This window comes from Anoplophora glabripennis, unplaced genomic scaffold (genome assembly GCF_000390285.2).
Source record: "Anoplophora glabripennis isolate ALB-LARVAE unplaced genomic scaffold, Agla_2.0 scaffold1426, whole genome shotgun sequence".
Lineage (NCBI taxonomy): Eukaryota > Metazoa > Arthropoda > Insecta > Coleoptera > Cerambycidae > Anoplophora > Anoplophora glabripennis.
The window spans coordinates 35,542-47,848 of record NW_019417567.1 but is presented as its reverse complement, the minus strand read 5'-3'; the positions used below and the strand labels follow the sequence as shown (position 1 = coordinate 47,848).

At 33.6% G+C, this 12,307-nt stretch overlaps 1 protein-coding gene across 2 annotated transcripts in view; it reads right to left on the bottom strand.

Annotated features, from left to right (window-relative positions):
* LOC108914855 (structural maintenance of chromosomes protein 1A) overlaps positions 1 to 11,982 on the bottom strand; it is a 27,504-nt gene extending 15,522 nt beyond the window's left edge. For both annotated transcript variants that reach the window (XM_018720767.1, XM_018720768.1), the window contains exons 1-9: positions 11,776 to 11,982; positions 11,592 to 11,712; positions 11,415 to 11,514; positions 10,748 to 10,896; positions 6,609 to 6,777; positions 4,429 to 4,893; positions 4,148 to 4,362; positions 3,875 to 4,088; positions 1,131 to 1,628 (exon numbers count right to left, since the gene is read on the bottom strand). In XM_018720767.1, the coding sequence (XP_018576283.1) occupies positions 1,131 to 1,628; positions 3,875 to 4,088; positions 4,148 to 4,362; positions 4,429 to 4,893; positions 6,609 to 6,777; positions 10,748 to 10,896; positions 11,415 to 11,514; positions 11,592 to 11,712; positions 11,776 to 11,887 (2,043 nt within the window). In that variant the 5' untranslated portion in view covers positions 11,888 to 11,982. The remainder of the gene's footprint in view (positions 1 to 1,130; positions 1,629 to 3,874; positions 4,089 to 4,147; positions 4,363 to 4,428; positions 4,894 to 6,608; positions 6,778 to 10,747; positions 10,897 to 11,414; positions 11,515 to 11,591; positions 11,713 to 11,775) is intronic.
* Positions 11,983 to 12,307: the final 325 nt, after the last annotated feature.

Sequence of the window (12,307 nt, the reverse complement as noted above, 5' to 3'; positions counted from 1 at the left end):
GGGGAAGCAGAGAGCGCGGCCGCTTCGGCCTGCTCGAAATTGAATCGGCGAGTTCAAAACCGCGACGTGCTTAAAAATTTTTAATATCTCAGCTTCTAGAGGTCCGATTTTGATGATTTTTTTTTAAATCGATGTCGCGCGATTTAAAAAAACAATTAGCGTATTTTCAAATGCCTATCGTTAATAATGGTCTTTCAACAGTCCGATAATTATTTATCTTTAAACTTCCTTTAATTACCAACTTTATTTTTTTATTGTATCAAAGGTAAGTGCATAAACTTATATTCTGTTTATCAAAGATCAAAAACAATTTTATTTAAATATTCTAAATTGTTTGTACAATTATTTCCAAAATATGTCGAAAATTAGTAAAATAATGAGTTAATTTAACTTTGATCGGCTATAACTACGTAATTAATTGACCAATCGATCTGTTTTTCTTTTAAAAGAAGCGTCTTTCCAAGAACTTTTAAAACCTGCTTTAAAAAATTTGATTTGGTTGAATATTCACAAAGTTATTCTAATTGTTTGTAAGTACAAAAATTCGACCAATGTTTAATAATAATAATGCTGTGCAAAATTTTGAAAATTTGCAAATTTTTTTTCAAAATTTGGATTGCAAAATTATTATGCAAAATCTATCAAACCGATTTTGATGAAATTTGGTGTGATGATTCTACATAACATGAAGGTTTCTTGAGTTAAGTATGAAGGTCCTATACCCAATCTAAAGACCCCAAAAAAATTCCCTAAAAAGTAATGTTTTTTTAACCCCATTTTTGGCGATTTTTTCGATTTTTATAATAACAATCATGATTCATTCGATTTGTAACTAGCCATATTTTGTAAAAAAATTTATTACAAACATTTTTTCCTCTCCCATTTTCGTCTAAAATCAACTCTTGAAAAGATACATAATTAAATAGGAAGAAAAATATGATATTTTTCAAATTTTTTAAACATATTGTGCCACCAAAAGTTAAGCCCACGTTTTTTTGTTATGCGCATAGAAAAATTTTCATTTCTAGTGATATTTGAAAGACAAAAGCCAAAAATCTCCGTGGATATACGATTCACCCAAATATGGACTTTTTGAAACAGATACCGTCTGGACTATTAATAGTTTCTACCTTCTGAGCTTTAAGTTGTGCCATGTGCTTTTCATCCCAACGTTTAGCTTTACGCGCCAAGTCTAAACTTCCACCGGATATTATACCAGATTTTTGATAATACGTGCCGTCTAGAGCTACGGCATCATACCTTCCGCCCAGTTCATAAGCGACCTTCATAGCATCTTCTGGAGTCTCGCACACCAAGGCATTATTAGTAGCAAACATAACGGCTTTAGCGATCGCTTGTGGTTCAAATTGTAGTACATCATAGATCAATTTCACTCCTTTCGGTTCAGTAATACTACGTAATCTTTCTTTTACGGGTTTTGTTTGCAAATAGTCCAAAGGTAAGAATGTCTCAGGTTCCAACATTTGCTCTTTCAGATATTTAATACACTGACGTCCCGTATGTTCTGTGTCGACTACAATGGCCTCCATGTATTTACCCAAATTTTTGGTAATGGCAACGTTGTATCTTTTATGAATTGGTTGGCACATATTAATCATTCGATCATACTACAAAAACAAAGAAAGTTAAAAACCGGTATTAAACATGCTTGTATCGTCAATAAATACTAAAAAAAGAATGGAAATTTTGATCAGAGTATTAAATTTCTGTTGACAAAACTACTTAATGTCTTGTCGGACATCTCGGGATTTCAGAATTAAATTCTCTGTTAAACCCACAGCATCCCATCGGTTTCTAAATATTTATTAAAAATATTAACTAGAATATTAAACAGCTTTTGGAAAACAGTAAAAAATGTTCAGAAAAAGTTTTTCAGGACGTTTTAAATAAAATGAAAATTATATTTATAGGGCATTCTTTGTCAAAACGGCCACCCCATCTGCTCAAAAATTGAAGCAACCTAAAAAATTTGTTTCGTGCTCATTTGGTGGCTGTACTTGTCTAGTTTTTATTGAGCTGTGGCCATTTTAAAAAAATCAAGATGGCGGACGAAAAAACCTTCAAGAAAGTCACCATGAAAATGAAGTTATTGTGGTTAAAAGTCCCAGAAGTGGTAAAAAAATTACAGATAGAGCTTATTCTTATGTATTTTAATATTTTTAATCAGCTAAATACGAATCTATTTTTATTTTTGGTCCATATCCCAAGCGTTCGTGCATAACCTCAGAAAAGGGATACATTACTTTTCGTTAAAACCGTGGGTCACCAATGCAGCTGCCGATTTTTTCTCCGAAAGTATGTCTGAAAATTTGAACTCGAGACGATCAAATCTGGCCAATGTGGAATTTTTTGAAATTTAGAAAATTTCAATTTTTTAGTCATTTTCAGAATTTTATATCTCTGGTTATATATCACTTAAAGACTTGAACCAAATGGCATTCTTCTCTACCCACCTCGTATTTTGGAAAAAAAAAATTGTTTCAAACTTAAATCCGTTGTTCAGCCTTCTGCTTTAAAAACTGTAGATCTCAAAATGTTTTTAAAATAGGCAAATTTCACTAAAATAGTGCAGTTGAGAAAAACGGATCATTATAAATTTTTACATTTACTATTTTCAAATTTAAACAGTAAAATTTGATCGAAAGAAATAAAGAGTACCTTTTTTGTAGAGGAAATGAAGGTTTATCATATATTGGTCTCTGAATTTGAAAATTTCGACAAGAAAAAAAATTGGGGCAAATATTAGCCGACGCCCCCCCCCCCCCCAATTGAGACGCCCCTGATCAAAATTTTTGAAAAATTTTATCTATTTTTATTTTATCGATCTATTTCGACTTTTAATGAGCATCATGGTGTCAAAATTCATAATTTTCCTTCAATCCATTTCGGAAATACTTAAATAAAATTAATTTTTTGAGTCCCCATTTAGCTTCCTTAGGAAGCATATCTCCCTTAGGAAGCATTTCTCGACCAATGTTTATATGAAAAAATATTCTTATTTTTGGCAATAGAATCAAGTGGTAAATTATTGAACACTAATTTTGAGACACCCTATATAGAGCCAGAGATATAAAATTCTGAAAATGATTAAAAAATCGACTATTTTTAAATTTCAAAAAATTTCACTGTGGCCAGATTTGGTTGTATCGAGCTCAAATTTTCAGGACCACCTATTCCAACAAAAAAAAAAAAACCGCAGTCAAATCGCTGACCCACGCCGTTGAAAATAGATCTTTTTTTTAAGGTTACGCACAAATGCTTGGGATATGGGCCAAAATAAGATTAGATTCTTATTTAGCAGGACAAAATACATAAGAACAGCTCAGTTCGTAATTTTTTCACGACCTCTGTGACTTTTAACCACGATAACTTCATTTTCATGGCAACTTTCTCAAAGTTTTGCGGGCCTGCCGGTCCGCCATCTTGATTTTTTTAAAATGGCCACAGCTCAATAACAACTACACAAGTACAGCTACCAAATGAGCTAGAAACGGATTTTTTGGGTTGCTTCAATTTTTGGACAAATGGGGCAGTCATTTTGACAAAGAATGCCCCTTATACATGTAGGTAGTCATAATTACAATACGATGTCACACTTTACTATTAAGAAAAGCAAATATGTGGGTCAAATAGCAGGAAAATTACAATAATTTTAACGTGAGATATATTAAACCCTATTTCTTTAAAATCGCAAGAAAATTTCTTAAAACTTCTCCGCTCTCTGCCATTTTCTTCTAAAAAAAAAAAGTAAAAAAAGGGGGTAGATTCAACTTTTTTTTATCCAGCCATTGACAAGCGAGAACTGCTGTCCACATGGAAGGTAATAGTTAAATTTATGTGCACATCTACTTACCACTCCAGGATAGTTACTTTTGAATCTCTCGACAATCTCCTGTTTCTTTTTACGTCTTGCATCTTCATGTTTATCAGTTCTTGCATCACCGAGTTGTTCTACGACATCGTCCAATTGCTTCTGTATCTCGTGCACCCTATCCTTTGAGGAACCGACATCGGATTGCAAATCTTGCCTCAACTGCCTCTGATCCTGTAGAGCTTGCTCGCTTGATCTAAATTAAAAACGTGGAGTCGACGCATTTCATTAAACGAAAGACAAAATATAATTTACCTTATATGTTCAGCCAACTTTTCGATTCTCTTCTCCATTTCCTCTTTCTCGTGCAGCTTCTGTCTGTGTTTGTTTTCCGCGTCGGTTCTCATTCTAGACACATTATCCAAACGATCCTGATCGGCTTTTTGCTCTCTATTTACCGAGTCCAATTCTTGCATGTACCTCGCCGATCTTTTCGCTGCCTCTTCCTTCAAACGGTGGTATTCTCTTACCTGAAAACAGAAACGCAATACAAGATATTATAGAAAATTATATTTTAAATCGCAAACGAATCTTACCTGTGCATCTTCTAAATGAACGTCTCTCCCTTGGCTCTGTGACTCCCCGGCTATGTGAGCTTCGTATTCTTCTTTGGCAGCTTCTACCTCCGCAAGTTCATCTTCCAATTTTTTAATGTCGTTCATATGAGCCTCGTGAGCCTTTCTTGCTTGCTCCAACGTTTTTATAGCACCATCTAATTTCTTTTGCATATGGGTAACCCTTTCTTTGGCTTTAATGAATTGGGGCTTCTTCTTAGAAATCTCTACTTCAACTTCGCGAATATCCTGCTCTGTTTTAGCCAAATCTCTGTTATATTTCCCATGAACTTTTTTCTTTTCCTTAAGCGTATCTTCGAGTCTCTCCTTCTTTTTCTCTATTTTTTCAACTTCTTTTTGTTTAGAACTTAAGTCGTGCTCAAGATTATTCATTTCCCTCTCGTTGTGAAATAGTCTAAATAGTTGGTGTTCAACTAACTTGTCATTCTGCAACAAGTGCATTATAAAAATTGAGGTAAAAATAAATCACAAGTAAGAGCCGTTGATAAAAAAATTAAAATTTTACAAACATTCCTGATTGGCTTAAAATAGATATTTATCCAACAAGTATATAAATTAAATGAAAAAATTATAAATTCACAGTCCGGTTATTTAGTTTTAATACTGATTTTAATGTGGCAAAGTGTGTCACTATCTATAAGCGGTCAACAGAACTACACAGTGAGAAGCCTTCCTAGCGACTGAACAAAATTTCATCAGTGTACTACCAGGAAGTTATAACTCTCGTCGTCGTACACAATACCATTGAAATTAACAACAAATATCCTTAAGCCTTAACATGAGTATGGATGATTTTCAGGCCTTTTCCCAGAGTTCACGGGTGTTCGCGGATTGTTTCTTGTTTCGAGTCGGTCTTTTTGTCTGCTTCAAAGAGTTTGCGGCCGCGAAACATAAACGCTCTCCACATTCAAGACATGCAATACATAACCTCATTTTAAAAATTTCAATGCATTGAACCGTGTTTTAGTATAGTAGTGTTTATGTATGACTACCTGGAATAACGACTGAATTACAATTTTTGGAACATTACCAAGGAGAATTGTAATTAGCTAAAGCATATTTAAAACAACAGTGACACAATTAAAAAAATGCATATTTTCAGGAAACGCATTTTACAAACTTCAGCGCACTTTAAGCGACATAGTTATGACTATAAGATTATAAGATGACTTTGCTGTTGGTATTATAACATAACCAATCTCACCCATTTGTCCAGCTATTCTTGAGATTACTTGAAAATAATTTTTGAACAGAAGTGAATTTTGACTGCATATTACTGTCTCATAAAAACTCTGCGCAAGTTTCGAAGTACAATTAAGACAAATCAATAAAATTCCTTTCTTTAATTCTTTACTTGAGTTTACATATTTAAAACTTAACAAAAAACTCCGTTTAAATAAAGAAACATTTAAATAAAGAAGCATAGAAAGGAAAAAAAATGTTAAACGAATTTATTGACTGATTGTATCAAAGATTCTCATAGTATGGCTCGTAAGTTTTAGGAACTGATGCTTTCTTGACACTTGTCTCATGAAACAGAGACAGGAGGCTATTTTTTACTCTGATGCCAATGTTGTTGCTATATGCCTTTTTTAAATCAACAAGCTCTACACCAGCTCGATTTTTCCTGGGTGAATCGATGACAACTGCATCAAAACTTTCTCCCGGTTGGTAGGCAAAGTTCACTCTGTTTGTCATTTTTCCTGAAGATTCTATAGCACTTTTGGTAGTTTTGTCATAAAAACAGAAAAATCAATAATTTTGAGTTGTGACACTGTTGTTTTAAATGAGCGAATATAGTCAATGCTGCTGTTGCTATTTTCTTGTCCATTTTTAACGAAGACGCGAACAAAACTGTGAACATTGCGAGTGTGGAGATGAGATTCACATTTATTTCCAACCTCAAAATCTAGGAGTGGTGAAGTAAACATTTTTTATAAATTTCACTCTTACAACTTTAGAATATAAAGGTTTAAGCAATTTTTTTTATGTTGCATAAATCTTAACTTTTGAGACAAACACTTTTAAAAAAAATAATCCGATTATAATCAGTATCATTACTGTAAATTTATACCGAAGCTTTTACATTAACTTAAATTGATCTTTTAAATTAATGCAACTTATAAAAGTAAATGTCTTACCAAATCATCCTTTAGTCTAGCATATTTATCGGCTTCTTCTTTCTCTAACCGAGCTTCCTTTTTCTCAGCATTTATACCTTTCTTCTTTTGATAAGCAAAATTTATCTCTTCCTGAGCTTTTTGCATTTCTTGTTGCAGTCGCATGTATTCTTCTTTTAGGGCTCCAGATCTAAAATTTATACTGTATAGTACATATTGTCGTTGATCATGCCAAAGTGCGGAAAAGTAATTTTACAGGAAAACAATAATAAGAAAAAATCATTACAAGCAACTTTTTTGTAGTATATATGCTGGACATTGTAGTACTAATTATGTATCAATATAGGTGAATATACAGGGCGAGTCGGGAGAATTATACCAAACTCCAGGAACGGATTCTACACATCAAAATAATAAGAAAAACTCAAATGTTGTTGTGTGATTTTCATTTGTTTTCAAGTTATAGCATATTTACAAATTTTAAATTAGAGTCATGATTAGGGAATTCGATCTCAGTCCTTATTTCTAATCCCGGAATTTCGGGATCCTATTTAGTCAATCCCAGGATTATTTCGGTACTGAGGGTTACAATAAGTAATCAAAATTTAGACAAAAATCAACGTAATCAAAATTTAGACAAAAGTCAACGTTATTAAAATTTAGACAAAAATCAACATAATCAAAATTTAGACAAAAATCAACGTATTTTACAGTATACACTAGTGCTGGCAACTGAAATCGGTTTTTTGGATAGGCGGTTAACCGGTTTCGGATAATTCGAATTTTTACAAAACCCGAAAACGTTATTCAATTCTTCAAATATTCGATTATTCAAATAACCAATTATTCAAATAACCGACTATTTGATAATCTATTCAAACATCCGAATAATCGGATTCTTTCTTTATAGCCAATAACTACATAACACCATAATATAGTCTTAGTGTTATGTAGTTATAGACACAGGCTACATAGTACATACATATTAGAAGGGTTAAACTATTAAGAGAAATACAATTTATTTTTATATTTTATCCTGGGGGACAGACACAGACTGATAAAAAAAAAACAGTCACCCACGCCCACATACACCAAACCGCGAAATCCATTTATATAAATAATAAATTGAAGAATCATAGTAACAAGTGCAACTGTTTTAACTGTTTTAACATTTTAACTTTTGACATTAGATTTAACTTTAAAATTTAAAATATGTGAATATGTGAATAACATCGTATATCTCGTCAGTTTTAGAAAGCACCGATTTTCAGATATCCGGTTTTGGCCATTATTCGAATAACCGGTTTTAGTAACTATTCGACTAACCGGTTTTATCTGAAATCGTTTTTTAGGGAACCCAGTTAATCGGTTTCACTTTTTTCCGGTTTTTGCCAGCTCTAGTATACACCTAGCTAATCTAATGACTAACTAATCAGACTTAGACTAACCAGACATAAAATCACTCAGTCTTTGTTTACAGTAATTCTTTTCAAGAATTGAGAAAATCTTTATGTAAATACACTTTGAAAATTTACAAAAATCTCTCTTACGACTAAATAGACGACTTTCATGTAGCAACCTAGTGTAACAAAAGCCGTGACGCGTGGTAATTTATTTGTTAGTTCTCGGAACAGATGGGCAAAAAAGTAAAATATTTCAGTCAACACTAATTATCGAAAAGTTAAGGTTTTTCAAGTAGGTTTAGCGTCGCCACAAAGCCGTCCTTCGGAGAAGGCCTCATGAAATTTAGCAATGTTTTTGAACAAGTTAACTTAGACCGTCGGGGCCATGTGTTGAGCATCTGGTATCAAGGGAAAAATCGATATTTCTAATATTGGAGTTCCAAGATATTTAAATAAGTTGTTAGGATGTGGTGAGGAAAATAATAATAGATCAAATAGCTGGTTTTTAGACGGATTTTCCAAGCTATAAGAATAGATTAAATGAGATTGACTAATCCGTCCCGTATTGCTACACGGAGTCACAAGAGGAAGGTGTAGTGTTATTTGTAAGTTTAGTCTCAAAATTATATAGACAATTGTATATTCAATCAATTAGGTAACTATTAACATAGTATAGTTATGCCAAAGCATCCCGATATTAAGGGATCCCGCCAGTAAGATAAGAAACTTCAGAACCCAAGAAATGGGCGTGTCGAAGCACGGTGTCGAATTTAGGAGAGATCTCCGAAAAAGGCAGTATCTCCTTGGGTTCCACATTAAGCAGTCTACTTAGTTTTAGAATCTCGGGTTAATTTAATAATGGTTAAAGTCTTTCCAAATTTTGCTATGGATCTCGCATTCCCTGAATCTCAGTGTGCTGTCGCGTGTAAATGAATCAATAATGTTTGTTCGAGTCTGTTGTGTTACCGTTGTTTTGTTTGTTTTATTTTTGTTGTTATTAAAACCCTTCCTGGAAAATTGTGGTGTTTTCTTGTTCTTTCAACTTAAGTGTCACCCTATACAACCAACCACTGGATTACATTCTACATGAGCGACATACGGTAAGTGTCTGGAATTCATTCTCTGAATGTACAACAATTCTAAGTTCCCATGTATTAATTAAAGTGTAATGATAATTATAAACTTCCTTTCAAGAAGTAAATGGTAAACACTCTTTTGCAAGTTAATATCGTTATGATACTGGTCATAACGGCAGATGGTTAAGTAAGGAAATAACCCCTCAGGTTACACTAGTAAGTAGGTAGTAAAGTTAGTTAAAACTTCTTGTGCTTTATATTAAAATGATAGGCAAGCAATTCTGTTGAGAGCACTGGCACTGCGTGTTTCGCTTCACACAGTCTATTTTGCAACTTTTTTGAAATGATGTCAATCCCGAAAATCTTGGGATCAGGAAAATTTAATCCCAAAAATTTCGGGACTGAAAAGCAGTGGAGATCCTGGGATCCCGACAATCGAGTCCTCTAATCATGATACAAGTAGGATATATATCAGTCATTTTATGTTACACTTTGCGATAGTTTAACATTTGATTACATGTTTGTACAATCAGTGTTACAAAATGTTAAGGCCTTTTTAAAATTTAGAGTATGCAAATATGGTTTATTGAAGAATATTTTCAATGGTTTCTACATCACAGATGTTCAGTAAAAATGTATTAGAATTTTCAACAAACTGTGTAAAACCGGAAAGCTTCCCTGTACTAGTATAATATCTGAACGAGCTCAACAACAAGGTTTAGAAGTAGAAAATATTCTAGGTCTAGTAGAAGATGATGCATCTACCAACTCAAGAAGAATTGCTATTTGGGAATTCCACAAGAAAAAGAGTAATAAAAACCCTTCACAACCAGAAGATTACGCTAGGCATATCGAGTTTTGTCAATGGATCAATAATAATGATCTTATTGTATCCCGCATATTTTTACGGATGTAGCAACCCCTGATGGTATAACTAATACTCAAAACTCTCATGTATGGTCAGGCTAAAATCCTCATGCAACACTCAAAAGTAATTTTCAGCATAGGTTTTCGGTAAATGTGTGGTGTACTTAATTTTTTTTCAAAATAATTACAAGTACTAATATAGGATGTTCCTATAAACATGAGAATGCAAATGTACTACCAGCACGATGGAGCTCCTGCACATTTCGTTCATCCAGTGAAGCTACATTTGACCGAGAGGTTTCCAAGGCGTTGGATTGGTCGAGGTGGTCCCATTAGCTGGCATTCAATATCTCCAGACCTCACAGCACCAGATTACTGTTTATGGGTCAGATTCAAAAATGAAGTGTACAAAGTTAGAGTAAACACTCGTGAGGTAGTAATTCGACGTATCATCAATACTGCAGCACTTTTTAAAGAAAGACATGCAGCAATCAGGAGAGCTACATGTGCCCTTCATAGCAGAATCAGAAATCAATGGTGGCACTTTTGAACACTATTATTAATAGAATACCGATAAATTAATTTTTTTATTGAAATATACGTCATAGCTTGAAAACAAATGAAAATTGCATAATATTAGAGTTTTTTCTTATTATTTTGATGTGTAAAATCCATTCCTGGAGTTTGGTGTGATTCTCCCGACTCACCCTACAAGTTTAATTCAAAAAGAGACTTTGGTCGATTTTTTATTTGTCACATGCCTATTTCCAAGATCATGGACGTATATAATAATTATAAAAATATATCGACTTACCCACTGATTTCTTCAAATAAAGCAGTCATTTCCTTAGGATTCTTCATAGCAACCGATTCTACTGCTCCTTGAAAGACTAAAAAATTTTTCGCCTTTACATTTATTTTCAATTTTTCCAATTCGCCGAGATATTCATTTGTAGAAACAACCTGTAAAAAATAAATTTATATCTACAAATGACTGAACTTCATTGTGGTTAAAAAGATAGAGCTAAAATGAGAATTCACCTTTATTTTTATAGAAATTTACAAGATCTTAAAATAAATTCTGGGATAAAAACCAGTATCACAATTTGTTTAAAAGGTCACGTAATCAGCAACCTACCGATATAAAATTTCAAAACCTAAACACTTTTTAAAACTTGCAGCAACAATTAGGGCAATGTCACCAATGTCATTTATACTGCTACTGCAGAAGAAACTAAAACTTTTTGAAAAATCAAACAGTAATTTTCAAAAGCAGTTAAATTGTCTTATTTTGACTAAAACTTTGGTAATTTCATGTAGGGAAATGTGGCCCTAGAGAATAGTCAAATGAATGTACCCAACGTATAGTAGTGTATCAATTACATATAGGAGAATTATCTATGTGCTTGCTTAAACAACATAATTAAACTTAACTGATGTTGTTCTGATGTGCACAACAAAACATATTTTAAAATACATACATTTCCGTTAATTCTGTACTCAGAAGACGATCCTTGGACAGACCTCTGAAAAGCAACTTCCCTCCCATCTTCCACCGTGAAGACAGCTGTGACGGAAGCGCTAAAATAGAAAGGAGTACATTAATATTATTCCTTCATTCTTCACAGTGTTATATTTCTTTTGTATAAGAAGGATACCTTCTAGAAACTGGTTTACTAATCGCAGCACCATGAATTAAATCACTTAGACGCTTTACACGTAAACTTTGTGTTTTTTCACCCATAACAAAACTGATAGCATCCATAAAATTAGATTTTCCTTAAAGTAGAAAATAAAATAATTAGGTACTATGTAATATGTAATAGCGATTCAAATAATTACCTGATCCATTGGGGCCAATAACAGCATTAAATGGTTTTAAGGGACCTATTATTCTGCGTCCTCGATACGACTTGAAGTTTTCCACTTCAATATGTTTTAATCGCGCAGACATGGTGGTATTATTATTTCATTCAATTATAATTATAAATATTACAATATTACACGAAAACACAAAACACAACAAAACAACGATACCGACCGCGCCAAATATGGCGCCACTTCGTCTTCTTCTTCCTAATAATCCCAATCTCATGCGCACACTAACTAGCAGTACTAGCACACGTGTGTGGGCAATTTGGCTTTATCGCATTACACGCGCCATTATTTCATGGCTAGAAATTGGCCTCAATGATTTGGGATCGAGGGGGATGATCCCTCTTTATCCTGCCTCATATCGTGTAGGCCTGGACAGCCTTCACAATCACATACCGCATTGTAATATTGCACCGCTTGTCGAGAGTGCCACGCGCGCGCGCGCGCCATTATTCCATGGCTAGAAATTGGCCTCAATGATTTGGGATCGAGGGGGATT